The 14,831-nt window shown below is 37.8% G+C and overlaps 1 protein-coding gene across 1 annotated transcript in view; it reads left to right on the forward strand.

Moving 5' to 3' along the window:
• Nucleotides 1-14,831, forward strand: part of kcnj3a (potassium inwardly rectifying channel subfamily J member 3a) — a 126,707-nt gene that overhangs the window by 3,832 nt on the left and 108,044 nt on the right. Inside the window, exon 3 of the mRNA XM_082176189.1 lies at nucleotides 573-789. Coding sequence (XP_082032315.1) covers nucleotides 573-789 — 217 coding nt within the window. The remainder of the gene's footprint in view (nucleotides 1-572; nucleotides 790-14,831) is intronic.

Here is a 14,831-nt window from a genome sequence, read left to right on the forward strand (position 1 = left end):
TTTAATTGTATTTTTATTGTATTTATTTGCAAACAAAAAAATTGCAGCCTTGGTGAGCATAAGAGACTCAAGAGACAAAAACATTTAAAAAAATATTCCAAACTTTTGACCAGTGGCGATTTTCTACACTGTAGCTGCTGAAAGTGTTACTCTGCCCTCTGTTGTCCATCAAGAGACTCAGCTAATGCTTGGATGTGATACTTGACATCCTCCTCATTTAATAATAATAAAAAAAACCTTATAAAATGTTATGTCAGAAAATATGTTCTCAGTCCTTTAGACTGAGTTATGGCTGCCTTATATGCAGGCCTATATTTTAGTAGCCTACACTGGCCAAAATCTCGTACAGTAACCAGGAGACATGCTGCATAGTGTCTCCCTGACATCTTTGTTGTATTCAAAAACTAAACTAAAAATATAACATTGGTTCCCTTATTGTAAACGTTGAACTTTGATTTGATTTCCTTCCTGTCTCTCCTTTGATGACTGACTGTCTATCCTCACAGCTCACTTCACCGTACAGTTTGTAAAGCATTGTTTACGCCCCGTCTCCCCTCTTCTCGCTCCTGCAGTCCCGACAGACACCTGAGGGTGAGTTCCTCCCCCTGGATCAGCTGGAGCTGGATGTGGGCTTCAGCACCGGAGCGGACCAACTCTTTCTCGTGTCACCACTCACAATCTGTCATGTGATCGACACCAAGAGCCCCTTCTATGAGCTCTCTCAGCGATCAATGCAGACGGAACAGTTTGAAATAGTTGTGATTTTGGAGGGTATTGTTGAAACGACCGGTAAGTTATTTCGTCTGCTACTTTAATCTTGTATTGTCTTTCGCATTTTGATTTTAAATTTAAAAGGCCTCTGAAATGTAATTATACTACACAACCTTTGTCCTGCTTTTTGCCCTGATTTTGCCCGCATGAGTCAACTTTAGTTAGTAGTCAGTATGCAGATTCTGGGCAGTAGACTTTTTTAGCTTCAGATTTTCATTCCATCCATCAGAGGATATCAAACATATTGATATTTTGAGCTGATTTTAGAACACGTTGTTTTCATTTTCCATGCGTCTCTTAGAAACTAAGTGCATGTTTCTGCGTAATTTCTTTTTCATAATGTAGTGTGTGATCAACAGTCATTTAGAGTATGATGCTCTGTTTATCTCTGTAACCATTTACAAAGTCAGCAAGTGTATATGTTCTGACCTTCTGTCCATTTCTGTTCCGATTTTAAAAGTTGTGTCGAGTATTCCAGCCTTAAGCTGAATGCACAAGAACAAGGGACATTGTACTGTTTATTCATTTAGAAAGACTACCACATCCTGTTAAAGCGAGTGACTAAAATAGGAGGCATTGGGTCTCACTGGCCTTGAAGTGCACATGATTGATTTTTTTTTTCTATTGATCAGCAATGAAGTGTAATTGTAGACATGCTGCTTGGGGAAGTTGGTAAAACCAGTGTGGTGTCAGTGTGTATCCCTTAGGATGAAAATATAACATTTAACAGGGCTCAGTAGTTCACACACACGTCTTAAAATCAAAATTACAAGTTACTTCTAAAAATGTAAAATGATCTGATTCTCATATTTATTTTATTGTTGTTTAGTATGTCCATTTAACTCTCAGTGTGCTACAATTTACTTTTATTTTTTGTTAAAGGTAATAAAAAAGTTCAGAGCTTAATAGCAAATATTCTTGAGGAAAAAAGAAAAGCACTCGTATTGCATTCTGGAACACACTTTATTTGCCTTAGCTTTTGAAAATCACATATATATATATATATATATATATATATATATATATAAAGCTAATTTTAACAGGTGGTTGTCAGTTTTATAATTATATTCTATTTATTTAGGATAACTGTTATGTTGAGATATTATCAAACATAAAACAGTACTGTTGGATGTTTGGAGGTTGGCCAGCACTACGAGTTTTCAATCTAATAGGGTTAAAAAAACTGGTGACTAATAGCATGCCAGCATATTGATACTGCCTTCATGTTAACAGATTTGCCATTCTGTCAACAACCCAAAGGAAGTCTCAAATACAGTCTTTTCCAATATCTTGTTATCTTCCTCCAGGGGCCTCATGTATAAAATTTTACGTAGATGTCATCCTAAAAGTGTGCATAGATACAAAAGCAAGATTTTGCGTATACACAAAAGTTTTCAGATTTATAAAACCCTGCGTACGCCAGAACCTGTGCAAAATTCCCTTTATGAAACCAAGTCAGCGGAAGATTGTGCGTACATGCATCTCCACCCCTTCTCCTCCCTGAAATAACCATATATGGAGCTTACATCACCTCATTTTACTATGCATAACATCTGCATATCATTTCCATGCATATTCCCATCCACATGATACCATGTTTAACACAAGGCATTAGGAAAATATGAGATAAGGGCTATGTGCCGTTACATTACATTACTAAAAATCATTCAGTATCCTTGCCTTGATTTAGAATAAATAAATATTGTATAGAATACATTTCAGTGAAAGTTTTTAAAGAAGAGTTATTCTCAATCTAAGATTTTTTAATAGAAACAGATAGGCCTTATTTTAAATAATTGTCTGACTCGGCTCATCATTGACAAAACATTTTAAAAACTAAAACATGCATATCTTACCATTTCCTTCAAATTCTATCCTTCAAATACAATAGTATTTTTCAAAATACTGGGAAGACCCTGGAAATGGTTATCATTAGGCTACTGACTGTCTGTGCATGACACCAACAACACCTGCGTGCAGCAGAGGTTTTACAACCTTAGGTCAACTATATATTGTCTATATATTACGGAAACTGTGCATCATTGTTCGTGTGCAAATATTTTGTTAGTTCTGCTATTTAGAACACAATTCAAAGCAGAATTATCATGCACCAAGCAATCCTCGCTGTAGTTAAAACATTAAAACACAGCATTTCACATTTATAACTAGTTTTTTTTTAATTATTAATCCCGATATGTGCGTGGAAAATTAATGTATAAATGTTGCATACACACAAAAAAGGCATTGACGTGTGCGGGCCCAACGTTTATACATCAGGCTCCTGGACCATTATTTGAAAGTAAAAAATTGTTTTCTTTTTTTTCTTGTCGCCGGCTAGTGACGTAACAATGTAGTCGATACAATTGTTATTTGAAATGTCATATTACTTTCTAAAGGTGGTTTACTCTATTTTGGTAGCTTACGTAGACATCAGTGTTTATTTCCGAACTATACACTTTTATCCTAGTTCTTCTGTGATAATATGAATATTTATAACAGAAATAGCAATACATCATTATCATATATTATTATATGTGTGTGTGTGTGTGTGTGTGTGTGTGTGTGTGTGTGTGTGTGTGTGTGTGTGCAAACCACTAGTAGTTCCTGCAGAGTGAACACTTGAGTAATTGATGCATTTTATAACCATGTTCTGATAAAAAGTCAATCTTCAAGAACTACTTTTGAAATATATACATTTTAAATTGAGTCAACATTAATGTGAGATATTTATATATACTGGTCCTGAAGAATGATTGTAAATTAACCGTGCAGTGCATTTTCTATCTTTCACATATCTTTGATATCAATTCAGTCACTGCAGAAGTCATTGAGTCCAATCCCCAACATCTCAGACATCACTTGACAAGCATTTTATGTGGCATGAGCAAACGGCAACGTTAAATAACTGATGAACATTGAAAGTACAGAATCCCAAGAACACTGGTGGCTTTAACACTGTTTCTATGGTAACCCATTTTGAAAATCCCTTTTTTTTTTTTGCAGCCTTTGAACATATGATTGTTATGAAGCCCTGAAAAAAGTGTGTGCAAAGCACTTTTTTCAGACAGCAGAGCAAGAATGTGCATCAAACAGAACATAGAAAGAGGCAGGGGTACAGAGAGAGCAAAAGTGCCTTGACATTGGTTTATTAGATACAGAAAAGAGGTACTTTTATGTTCAAGTATTGATAGTTTATTTCATATTGGCAGTTTCTACAGTCTGAACAGAATAACCTCAACTCAAACGGGAGTAGGTGATCGTAAAATGTACAAATATCTGGTATTAATAACCATGCACATTTGGCGTGTTAACAGATGCGTGAGTTCCTCCTTGTGCCATTTCCAAAATGTATCAAACGTTTTCAAATATGTTCTGTGAATACATAGCCTATTGTGCAATAAAATGTTCTTCTGCACTCATTATACAGTATGTGTATTTCAGAATATTAAAATATATTAGTTTATACCATAAATATATATCGTCTGCTCTCTACAGAGAGTCTGCTCTTTAACATTGGATGTTGAAAAATACATTTCAGTCAGCCACTATTTATATTGGTGTGATCCATGTGTGTGTGTGTTGTGTACTGTATAAGAAACAGATGAGGAAACATTCATCAGCATCAAACCTCATCTTTTTTAAACACTTACAGAGCACTTTTTTTTCAAGGAGATGTATATTTTGAGAGCTCTTAGTTCGCTCAGCAAATATTCCTCAATAGTTCTGACACAACAACAAAAGCTTTGGAGGTAGATTTTTGAATCCGTCATGCTGATTTGAGAAATTTTGTAAGTGAATACAGCACTCTTTTGAATGTCATGAAAAATAATCTCCCCAGACTGTCAAGGCTGTCGCTGATAAAGTCTATACTAAAGATTTTTCAGTGAAATTAAGCTAATTTATTCTAATTCAGGGAATTTAGAGCAACACCTTTCATTATACTTCACTATACTTTCATCCTTTTTTTTTTTTTTTTTTTTTAGAGGTTGAGCTTTCTATGTTTATATACATGTATACAGTTGTAATTGAAATGATTAACCCCCCATTGCTAATAAGGTTTATTGGCAACATTTTTAGCTGTTTGCAATGAAAAAAAAATAAACAAAAGTAATTGAAATAGCTCAAACCAAAAAATGTTTCAAGTGGTTTCCCCAAATTCAGCTGGAAATGTAACTTTTAATGACTTCTGCAGTCTCAAAATTATTCAACCCCTTCAAGGCAAGCATCTTTAGTACTTAGTAGAACACCCTTTTGCTGTTATGACCTGTTATGACACTTCACACACTAAAGATTGCGTAGTGATTTTAGAGGTTTATGTTGGCTATAATATTGTGCTGTCCCCTGGCTCACCTGTTATCGAGCAAACACGAAGAGTGACTGCCTGCTGATTATTTGTTCTATTATTTGGTAGAATTTGTAATTCGTTTTCGAACATCCCTAATCTGCACCCAGCACATTTGTTTGAGACTGAGTAAACATTAATAACTGGTTTATTTGTCTTTCCTAACGGGTGCATGATGATTTTGTATTGTAGAGGGTTGCATTGCAATGCCCCGTTACTTTGACGTGTTCATGACCTGTTTCATCTTTGAAGGTCTAAATGCAGCTAATTTTGGCTTGCACTTCTGTAACCGGAGCTAAATGTCTTTTCCCATGTAACGCATCAGCCATTGTCCCACTGGCTCGACACCCTCTGGCTCAGCCTGCCTGCCACAGAAGTCACACCCCAAAGGCTATAGAGGGTATGCATTGATGTCACTTTCCCACCAGAACATTAAAAAAAACAGCCAAATGATGAGCCTTGAGTTCTAGAAAGATGGATGTTTGGGTAATGTTAGACAAACCCAGTTTTCCTTACAAAGCAAGTTTATATAGATAATAACTTAGTAGCACAAATGAGTTCTTAAATAAATTCAGCTTACAGCACAGAACTCAGTATTGTCTGCAAATATCTGCATGACGGTAACAGCTGACTGTTATCCAGGACTGAGTGGCAAAGCATACTGCAACATGACTGGATTTAATAGGGGAAACTGTGAAAACTGGAGTAAACCAAATTATTATCTTCTTAAATTAAAGGCAGCTGGACTCGACAGTGATCCTTCCAACTTATCAAAGAACCAGTGGTCCATGGATATTGGCATGTGGCCAGCAATCGAGTTTCCTGACATTTATGTGTCTGATTTGACACCTGGGAAATATATAAAGCAAAGCCTGTGTACGCTTTATCTGCACAATAAATACAATATAGTACAACATATCTGACACAAAACGGTCATTTCAAATCCACATTTATCCGCCTGTATTCCAGTTGTTTCTGAGAATTGCAGCAGTCCGTTTGCTTCTCTTTTGGCTTTCAGCAGTCTGTAAAAAGATAGCTCAGATTGATTGTTGAATCTATATGTACAGTCAATCGCGAAGCTCTTTCCCATTTGAGATGTGTTTTGTTGTAGTTTGTGTTTTTCGTGGCATTCAAGCTGAACACCAATGCTGACGCTCAAAAACACATAAATTAACACTTCATTTTAACATTTACTATCTGAGTCAGAAGTAAAGTATGTTCTGCTTACTGTCACTGGATACTGGATGTACAGTATTTCATTATACAGATTGACTACAATACAATTCAATAATTTACTACAATAACAGTTACATATATAGTGCTTTTTTTTTTCTTGCTTTTTTGTTGTTATCTAAATATTTAGCTTCAACCCCTCAATGTTTTAGACAGTCTGTGCTGCCCCAGTCCCAACAACGACTGGTCATGCTTAAGAACAAGCAGCCCCTATCTGACATGACGATGAAGACAACTTAGAGTAGTAGCATTTTGTGTGTGTGTTGTGTGTTGTGTGTGTGGTGTGTGGTGTGTGTGTGTGTGTGTGTGTGTGTGTGTGTGTGTGTGTGTGTGTGTGTGTGTGTGTGTGTGTGTGTGTGTGTGTGTGTGTGTGTGTGTGTGTGTGTGTGTGTGTGTGTCTGTTTGTGGGACATCTTTCGGGTGAAAATGGCTTGGTAATTGTCTCTTTAGGGATTTGCTATGGCTTGAGTGAATGGTGATACATTATTTGAGGGTGTGCAGTGGCACACAACCCCATGTGAACCCTGTTTGGTGAGGAAAAATATCTTTCAAGGATCTGTCATAGACAGAAAGGAGGAAGGGAAAAATAATTGGCTCAGCAGTGCAGCTGATGTTGTTCTGTTGTATAAATGATTTGTTCTGTACAGAGTTCAGGGATGGGCTCATGGGGTTTTACAGTCATACATGTTGTGATTAGCCCACCTGCACTGCAAACATTAGAACACTCAGTCAGTAACCCGTCAAAAAGTAAAAGCCTTTTTTTTTTTTTTTTATCTCTATCAGGCAATAAATGTTACAATAAACATACTTACATGACCATACTTACAAACATACACACTTTATACATACAATGCATATAATACAGTAGCAAGGTGGACCATTGCTCTACTTGGAAACACAGAAGCTCGTCTCACATTTGTAGTACTGGGATGATCGTACAATCGTGAGCTTAGAATTATAAGGTTCTATCTCCGTTTAGGGTAGTTCTGAGATATTGAGCATCAAAGTTTTTACATCCCAGCTGGCAAAACTGTTATGTAGTATAATCTACTATTATAGCTCAACAAGACCATCACCCTACAGGTACTTTGAGGATAGAATATCAAAATCCTGGCACATTTGGAAATGGGATTTTTTAAGATGGCCCAAATGGAGATAGAACCTTATAATTCTGAGAGCTCTGATTCTGTTTGGAATTATAAGGTTCTATCTCCACTTTTACAAATAAAACCCCACATTTCAAAGAATAAATGTATATAACCATTGATTTTAATCAATTTATATATTTCTAATACAAGCACACAGCTTGATTGGATTTTTGATTTTGATTGGATATTGAATCTACTGGAGATAGAACCTTATAATCCCAACTCGGTTTATGTTTTTGTGAGATGGAACCTTTTTATTTGATATATATTATATTTATATTATATAGGAAGATATTTGGAAGAATGACAGAATCAAACAGATCTCGGTCCCCATTGACTACCATAGTAGGAAAAAAATATACTATGGTAGTCAATGGGGACCGAAATCTGTTTGGTTACAAACATTCTTCCAAATATCTTCCTTTGTGTTCAGCAGAACAAAGAAACTCATACAGGTTTGGAACAACTTGAAGGTGAGTAAACAATGATAGAATTTTCATTTTTGGGTGAACTATCCCTTTAAGACATCTGTCCTAATAAAAGTCTGGACTTAAACCCCATTGAAATGCTGTTGCAGGACCTGTAATGCACAGTTCAGGCTTGAAATCCTACAATTGTCACTAAACTGAAGCATTTCTAAATTTCCATAGCATTGTGAAACACTCATAAATAACTACAGAAAGCATTTGGTTGGTAGAACCAAATTTGCTTGTAAATTTCAAAATTAATAAAGAAATGGCAAGTAACACATTTTAATTAATCATGAATGTAACGAGGTTAGTTGTTGTAGGAAGAAGGAGGCGAGAACCGGCGAACATTTAACAAACTTTAATAATCCAAAAATAAACCAACAACAAAATGAAAGTAAATGTGGCAACCCCTCACGGTCGACAGCCGCCACATATAAACAAAACACAACATAAAAGTCCTGGCCTGGTCCTCTCTCGTCCTTTACTGTCGTCGCTCCTCCTTTTTTTCCTCCGTGAGAGATACGAGACCGGTTTTACGGATACAAATACATTTTTCTCACGGCCCTCTGCCTCGTCCTGGTCGCCATATACCCCCATTGACCCTTGCAGGCCAGGGGGTACTCACGAGATTGCGCTTTATGTTATGTTTTGTTTGTACACTGAACAAAATTATAAACGCAACACTTTTGTTTTTGCCCCCATTTTTCATGAGCTGAACTCAAAGATCTAAGACTTTTTCTATGTACACAAAAGGCCTATTTCTCTCAAATATTGTTCACAAATCTGTCTAAATCTGTGTTAGTGAGCACTTTTCCTTTGCCGAGATAATCCATCCACCTCACAGGTGTGGCATATCAAGATGCTGATTAGACAGCATGATTATTGCACAGGTGTGCCTTAGGCTGGCCACAATAAAAGGCCACTCTAAAATGTGCAGTTTTATCACACAGCACAATGCCACAGATGTCGCAAGTTTTGAGGGAGCGTGCAATTGGCATGCTGACTGCAGGAATGTCCACCAGAGCTGTTGCCCATGAATTGAATGTTCATTTCTCTACCATAAGCCATAAAGGCCATGAAGGAGAAAATTGTACCAGCTTTTGGTATGCTTCGGGCCCCCTAAAAAGGCTGCCCGGCTACTAAACAGACCGTAAGAAGGTGGATCGTTGAAGCTATCTCTATGGCTTATGAGGTGAGCGGGCTGCCCTCACCTCTGTCAGTTAGAGCTCATTCCACCCGAAGCATGGCTTCTTCAAAGGCACTGTGGTCGGGACAGTTTGGACCTTCCGGCGACCCCAGGATCTCAAGCAATCATGTCCTGAGTTGTGCCTCATTTCACTCTGGGACAGACTTTCGTCAGCATGTCGAAGTGGACATATCATTCCCCAAAGTGTCGTCATTCGACGCAGCGCGAGTTCCCTCGAAAGGGAACGTCTCAGGTTACCCATGTAACCATGGTTCCCTGAGAAGGGAACGAGACGCTGCGTCCCTTTGCCATGCTTCCTGCACACCTGAGAGCGGCTTGCTTCAGCCGATCAGAAGGCTGACAACAGCTGTGACGCTCCTTAATAGCTTCTGCATTCCGCCGGCGCACGTCACGGATGACGTTGCACCAATCAGGATTGGACTAAGTTGCATATTATGAAGACATTTACAGAGGAATTTGTAATATCATTCCTAGCCTGATTTATATAACATTTTATTCCAAAAAACATGGCGAAAAATTTTTTTTTAAGGCTATTGACAGTATATTCTGATTTACAGGATAACAAAAGTAGATATCCGTAAATCCCTCTGTAATTTTAGTAGTGATTTTATGTGGTCTCGGTCTTGTCACGGCCTTGACGGTCTTTGGTCTTGGTCTTGTCTTGGTCTCGGACCTCTCGGTCTTGTCTAGGTCTCGCTGTCTCAGACCGACATAGTGGTCAGGGTATTTAGCAATACAATAGGCCTACTACAATATCCACGACGACACAACGTTCGATAATGCAACATTATTATCCGCAACGGAACGGATTGAAGCGCGCGTCCGAGTGAAAGTGCGGCGTGTGCGCGAGCCACACCAGAAAATACTTTATTTACTGATCGCAGCGGCAACGAGCACTTTGATCACTTGATTTAAAAAACACATATCAGTGACATGATGGGTTTTAACTTCATTCAGGAGATTTTGGGTAACTGCACAACTGACAGATGACTTTGAGCGCACCACCAACGGTGTGTGTGTGTGTGTAACCATAGCGACAAAACGACCAACTTTCGGATCCTGCACTTAAGCCTATAATTTCGTTTTTAAAAATTGAATTATGTATTTAAAAGTTGCAGAATGGATTCATTTGGAGACTCCGAAATCGGCAGAGATAGGGAGGCATTTGCTTAGTTGAATTTGTGACTTTGATATCTGTGTGTGTGTGTGTGTGTGTGTGTGTGTGTGTGTGTGTGTGTGTTGTTTGATTACAGTATTGTATTTAAGATGGTGTTAGACTAAATAAATGGTCTTTTAAATATCATATGCATATCCCCGTTGTGTTGACCAAACATTAGGCCTAATCCAAGTTTATAATTGTGTATCTTTAATTTGATGTTACGATTTCATCTACACATTAAGTATAATTTCAATTGGTTACATATTTCTCATTCTTTAGACAGTTTATGGAGGAGAAAGATGGTGTTGGAGGTGTTTGATGTTTTGTCAGATGAACCAATCAGTACCAGTCATGTCAGTCCTCAACAGTACACAAACGTTAAGGGAGTCTCAATCCTCTAATAGTGCAGTTACAGCCGTCATGCAATTGCTACACATAGTTGACCCAGTCTGCAAAAACATTTACAGTGAGCTCACAGTCACACACATGACATGGTCTGTCTCTGTATTGTTCTGCCTGTGTAGTTGAAGTAATACCGTCTAATATGTATTGAATGTAAACTGCGGCTGAACCATAGTATGCTGCTGTTCTTGAATTCATACAAGTTGCTTAGCTTCAACACTAGTCTGTTTTTTTTTTTTTCCTCCGGTCTCGACTTGGTCTCGGTCTTGGTCTCGACTTGGTCTTGGTCTTGACTTGGTCTGTCTTGGTCTTGGTCTTGGTCTTGTCTTGGTCTCGATACCCTCTGGTCTTGGTAGTGTCTTGGTCTCGGTTTAGGCGGTCTTGACTACAAGTCTAAATTTAGATATGCAAATTAGCGCATATTTAATTAGATATTGCCTAATTTGCATATTTAAACATTCAATTACAGAAAACTTGTAATACATTTTTTTCTCATCTTAATGTAGGTAATCAACTGGGACAGTTTCATGGTGATATCTGCTAGTTAAAAAATTTACCCTATTCACCTGTAGTGTCTCGCTTTAATTCAATGAATATACTTAAAGCAAAATTACTATAAACAAAGCATTACTTTTATTAAATACTTGGATTCTGGTCTCATTTGATTTCACTTAAAAGCTGGCCAAACTTGGTCATAAAAGATGGCAATACAAGCATCTAAAGAGGGTAACAACACTTAAAAAATTAAAAATTAAAAATACAATAAACCCCAAACGAAATTAAAATTTTCCTACACACCACACTAATTCACACACACACGCACACGCGCACGCACGCACGCACGCACGCACGCACGCACGCACGCACGCACGCACGCACGCACACACGCACACACACACGCACACACACACACACAGAACTCGAACATGCACCACACTTGAACAAATAAAAGTGATTATCTCCCCTCTTTAGCTACAATATATGCAAAGCTGTAAGTAATGGCCTAGCTATAGTACAAAAAATAAACCATTTAAAAAGTGTAATTGACTAGTCATGTGCCAACAAACAAACAGACAAAAAATAATAATAATAACAATAATCACAAAACCATAAACTATTTGATAAAAAAGCACAACAGCCATACACACTTCCTAAAACAGGAATACTAATTCAATACTTCTCTACGAGTAATTTGTCTTGATGTGTACAAAAGGTGTGCTACTGATCAGTTCACAAAAAAAAACTATCCGCTTTAACGACAAATTGTAAACACTTACATGCAGTATGCTGAACCAATCATTCAGCATCTGCAGTTCATCCAACTCAACATAACCAACATGAGGGCATTTAAACCACACTTCTCTACAAAAGATACATTTTTCTTGATGCGTACAAAAGGTGTGCTTACTGATAATTTCACATAATAAAACAATCTACTTTAACAGTAAATCATAAACACTCACGTGCAATATGCTGCAACGATCATTCAGCATCCACTGCTCATCCAGCTCAACATAATCAGCATGAGGGCATTTAAACCACACTTCTAAAAATCAACTAAACAGGAAAAGGCCATCAAATGATTACACACTGCTGGCATTATCCCAGACTGTTTGCATCAAAGTCGTTGCCACTATAAGGTCGCTGGCTTTAGGCCAACACATCAAAATGATCACAAATCATTATGAATGTGAGCACTAAAAACTAGTCATGGCAATTTCAAAACACTGCTTCATGAAGCTTCGAAACCTTTACGAATCTTTTGTTCCAAATCAATGGTTCGGAGCGTGTATCAAACTGCCAGAGTCACGTGATTTCAGTAAACGAGGCTTCATTACGTCATAACTGTTTAGAAATGTTTCGAAACACTTCGAAATTTCAATGGTTCACCGCTGGGGACAATGATCTCTGTCAAATCAATAGGAGTCACTGAGAACCAATGAACGAGTGTCTCTGATCAGTTTTATAAATTTGTAGACATTAGAATAATTAAAATGTATAATGGTAGTTACTGTAATAGTCTCTCATCGGCCTGTTTAGCTGAGCCATTACAGTTTTTTTCGATTGCTAAACGACAGTGGGCACAACTGGAGTCACATGTGCAAAACTCTAACTACAGTCTGCACAGCAGCAGTTCATGTGGACCAAACTCTAGTTCGTTTTTCATTGCTTGAACACAGTTTTCAAAACTCTACACACTTATCCCATGACTTTAACCTCAACCTGCACAACACTGTGGATTTACAGCACTTTGTTCAAATGCTAACACACTGCTGTCAAAACTGTGAACCACACATTCAAAACAGAATAGATTTCAGCCTTGTGCCTTTCAAACACTGCTGACTGCAATTTCAGCTGAAAGGCTAAGCAGGGGTCTTTTTTTAGACTTGTTTGTGAACACACACACACACACACACACACACACACACACACACACACACACACACACACACACACACACACACACACACACACACACACATATATATATATATATATATATATATAGGTAGAGCTCAGAAAGACTAATTTTGGAAATGAAACAAGGAAGACGGGTTGGTCGAGGGAGAAGGGTGGCAGGGAGAGGGCGGATGCGTGCCGGATGTGAGGACACGAGTCCAGAGGACTGCCAGGGATGGATAAGGCACTCCAGAAGGTTCTTCCACAGGTGCATGGCAAGAGAGAACATTAGATGTGATGTTGATGAAAATCTGTGGCCTGATGCTAGAGAGAGGCAGGATTAGCCCCTCAATTATTTGTTCGAATTACAGTACAATTATGTACTTTTAGTTTCTACCTTTTTTTTTTTCTCATTACTGTAATTCCATAAATTACTACAGACTATTGAAGCAAACTGCTAATTTTCATTTACCTTAAAGAATTGTTATGTTCTAAAAGAATTTATAAATAATGTGAAAGAATGTCACTCTTTTCTTTGAAGAAAATATTACTTTGTATGAAGTCACTGAAATTGTTCAAACTGTAAAGATGAAAAGTTAGTATTTTCTGTATTGGTGTTTGATGCTAGTGTTTTTCCTCTAAGTGTGTTCTGAGTGACAGTGTGTGTTATCTCAGTGAGGGTTGTGTATAGTGTTTGGCTGCACTGAGCCTGTTTTGAGCCATGTGCTAAGAGTTGTGTTGCTTGGAGTGAGTTTTACAGGTGATGTGAACTGTTTAGCTCAGGTGACTGTTGGTAGTGCAGACTGTAGTTAGAGTTGAGTTACAGTGAGCACATGTAGCTCCAGTTGTGCTCACTGCGTTTAGCAATCGAAAAAAAAACTGTAATAGAACAAACAAAACAAACCCTGACAACTGATAAAATAATATAGACACTTGATAATCTTATTAGATGATTAGATAATTGCATCTGAAAGATTTTACTTTCAATTAAAAACTTGCAACAGATTTGTAATAGATTTGTTACACTGTTCTGACCACTAGGGTTCACCGTGGAGACGGGTGTGGTTTTTTTTTCGAAGCCTCGACACAATACGGCACATTTGCTTCAACTGTCTCAGTGTTCCACGAAGCCTCGATCTTCTCACCACTACTAAAAACTCTCTGCTCGTAAAGCCAGAACACCCATTAAAAGAGATGTACCATAACTTGTTCTTCCAGCGACCAACAACCACCTGCACGCCAAATAATTCAGGCACTGAAATTATTCAGTGCCCCCCCCCAATTAATTTGGCTACACATAGACATAGGAAACAGGAACAAACACAGGAAACTGAACTGGAAACAGTGGTGAACCAAACAAGAACACAACTAAAACAAAGTTAAGGGTACGTTTACACAACACCGTTTTCAAATCAAAACTTTGTATGCATTTTGACAGTTCATTTACAAAACAACTGCATTTTGGGGGCCTGAAAAAGCTAACTTTTGAAAACGGGATTCAAAGTTTTTGAAAACGATACCGTTATTGTCTCTGTGTAAACTACAAAAACGTGAATTTGTGGAAACGGTGATGTCATGTGCATGCGTACTACGTCTTTACATGTTCAGTCTATAGGTGCGTGGTATTTCTTTACAAAGTGACATCGCCAACTACTGGCCTGGCAGCATAATACAGCGTTTTTAGTCATTTTCGTGGGAA

Source organism: Leuciscus leuciscus (genome assembly GCF_965113295.1).
Source record: "Leuciscus leuciscus genome assembly, chromosome: 7".
NCBI lineage: Eukaryota > Metazoa > Chordata > Actinopteri > Cypriniformes > Leuciscidae > Leuciscus > Leuciscus leuciscus.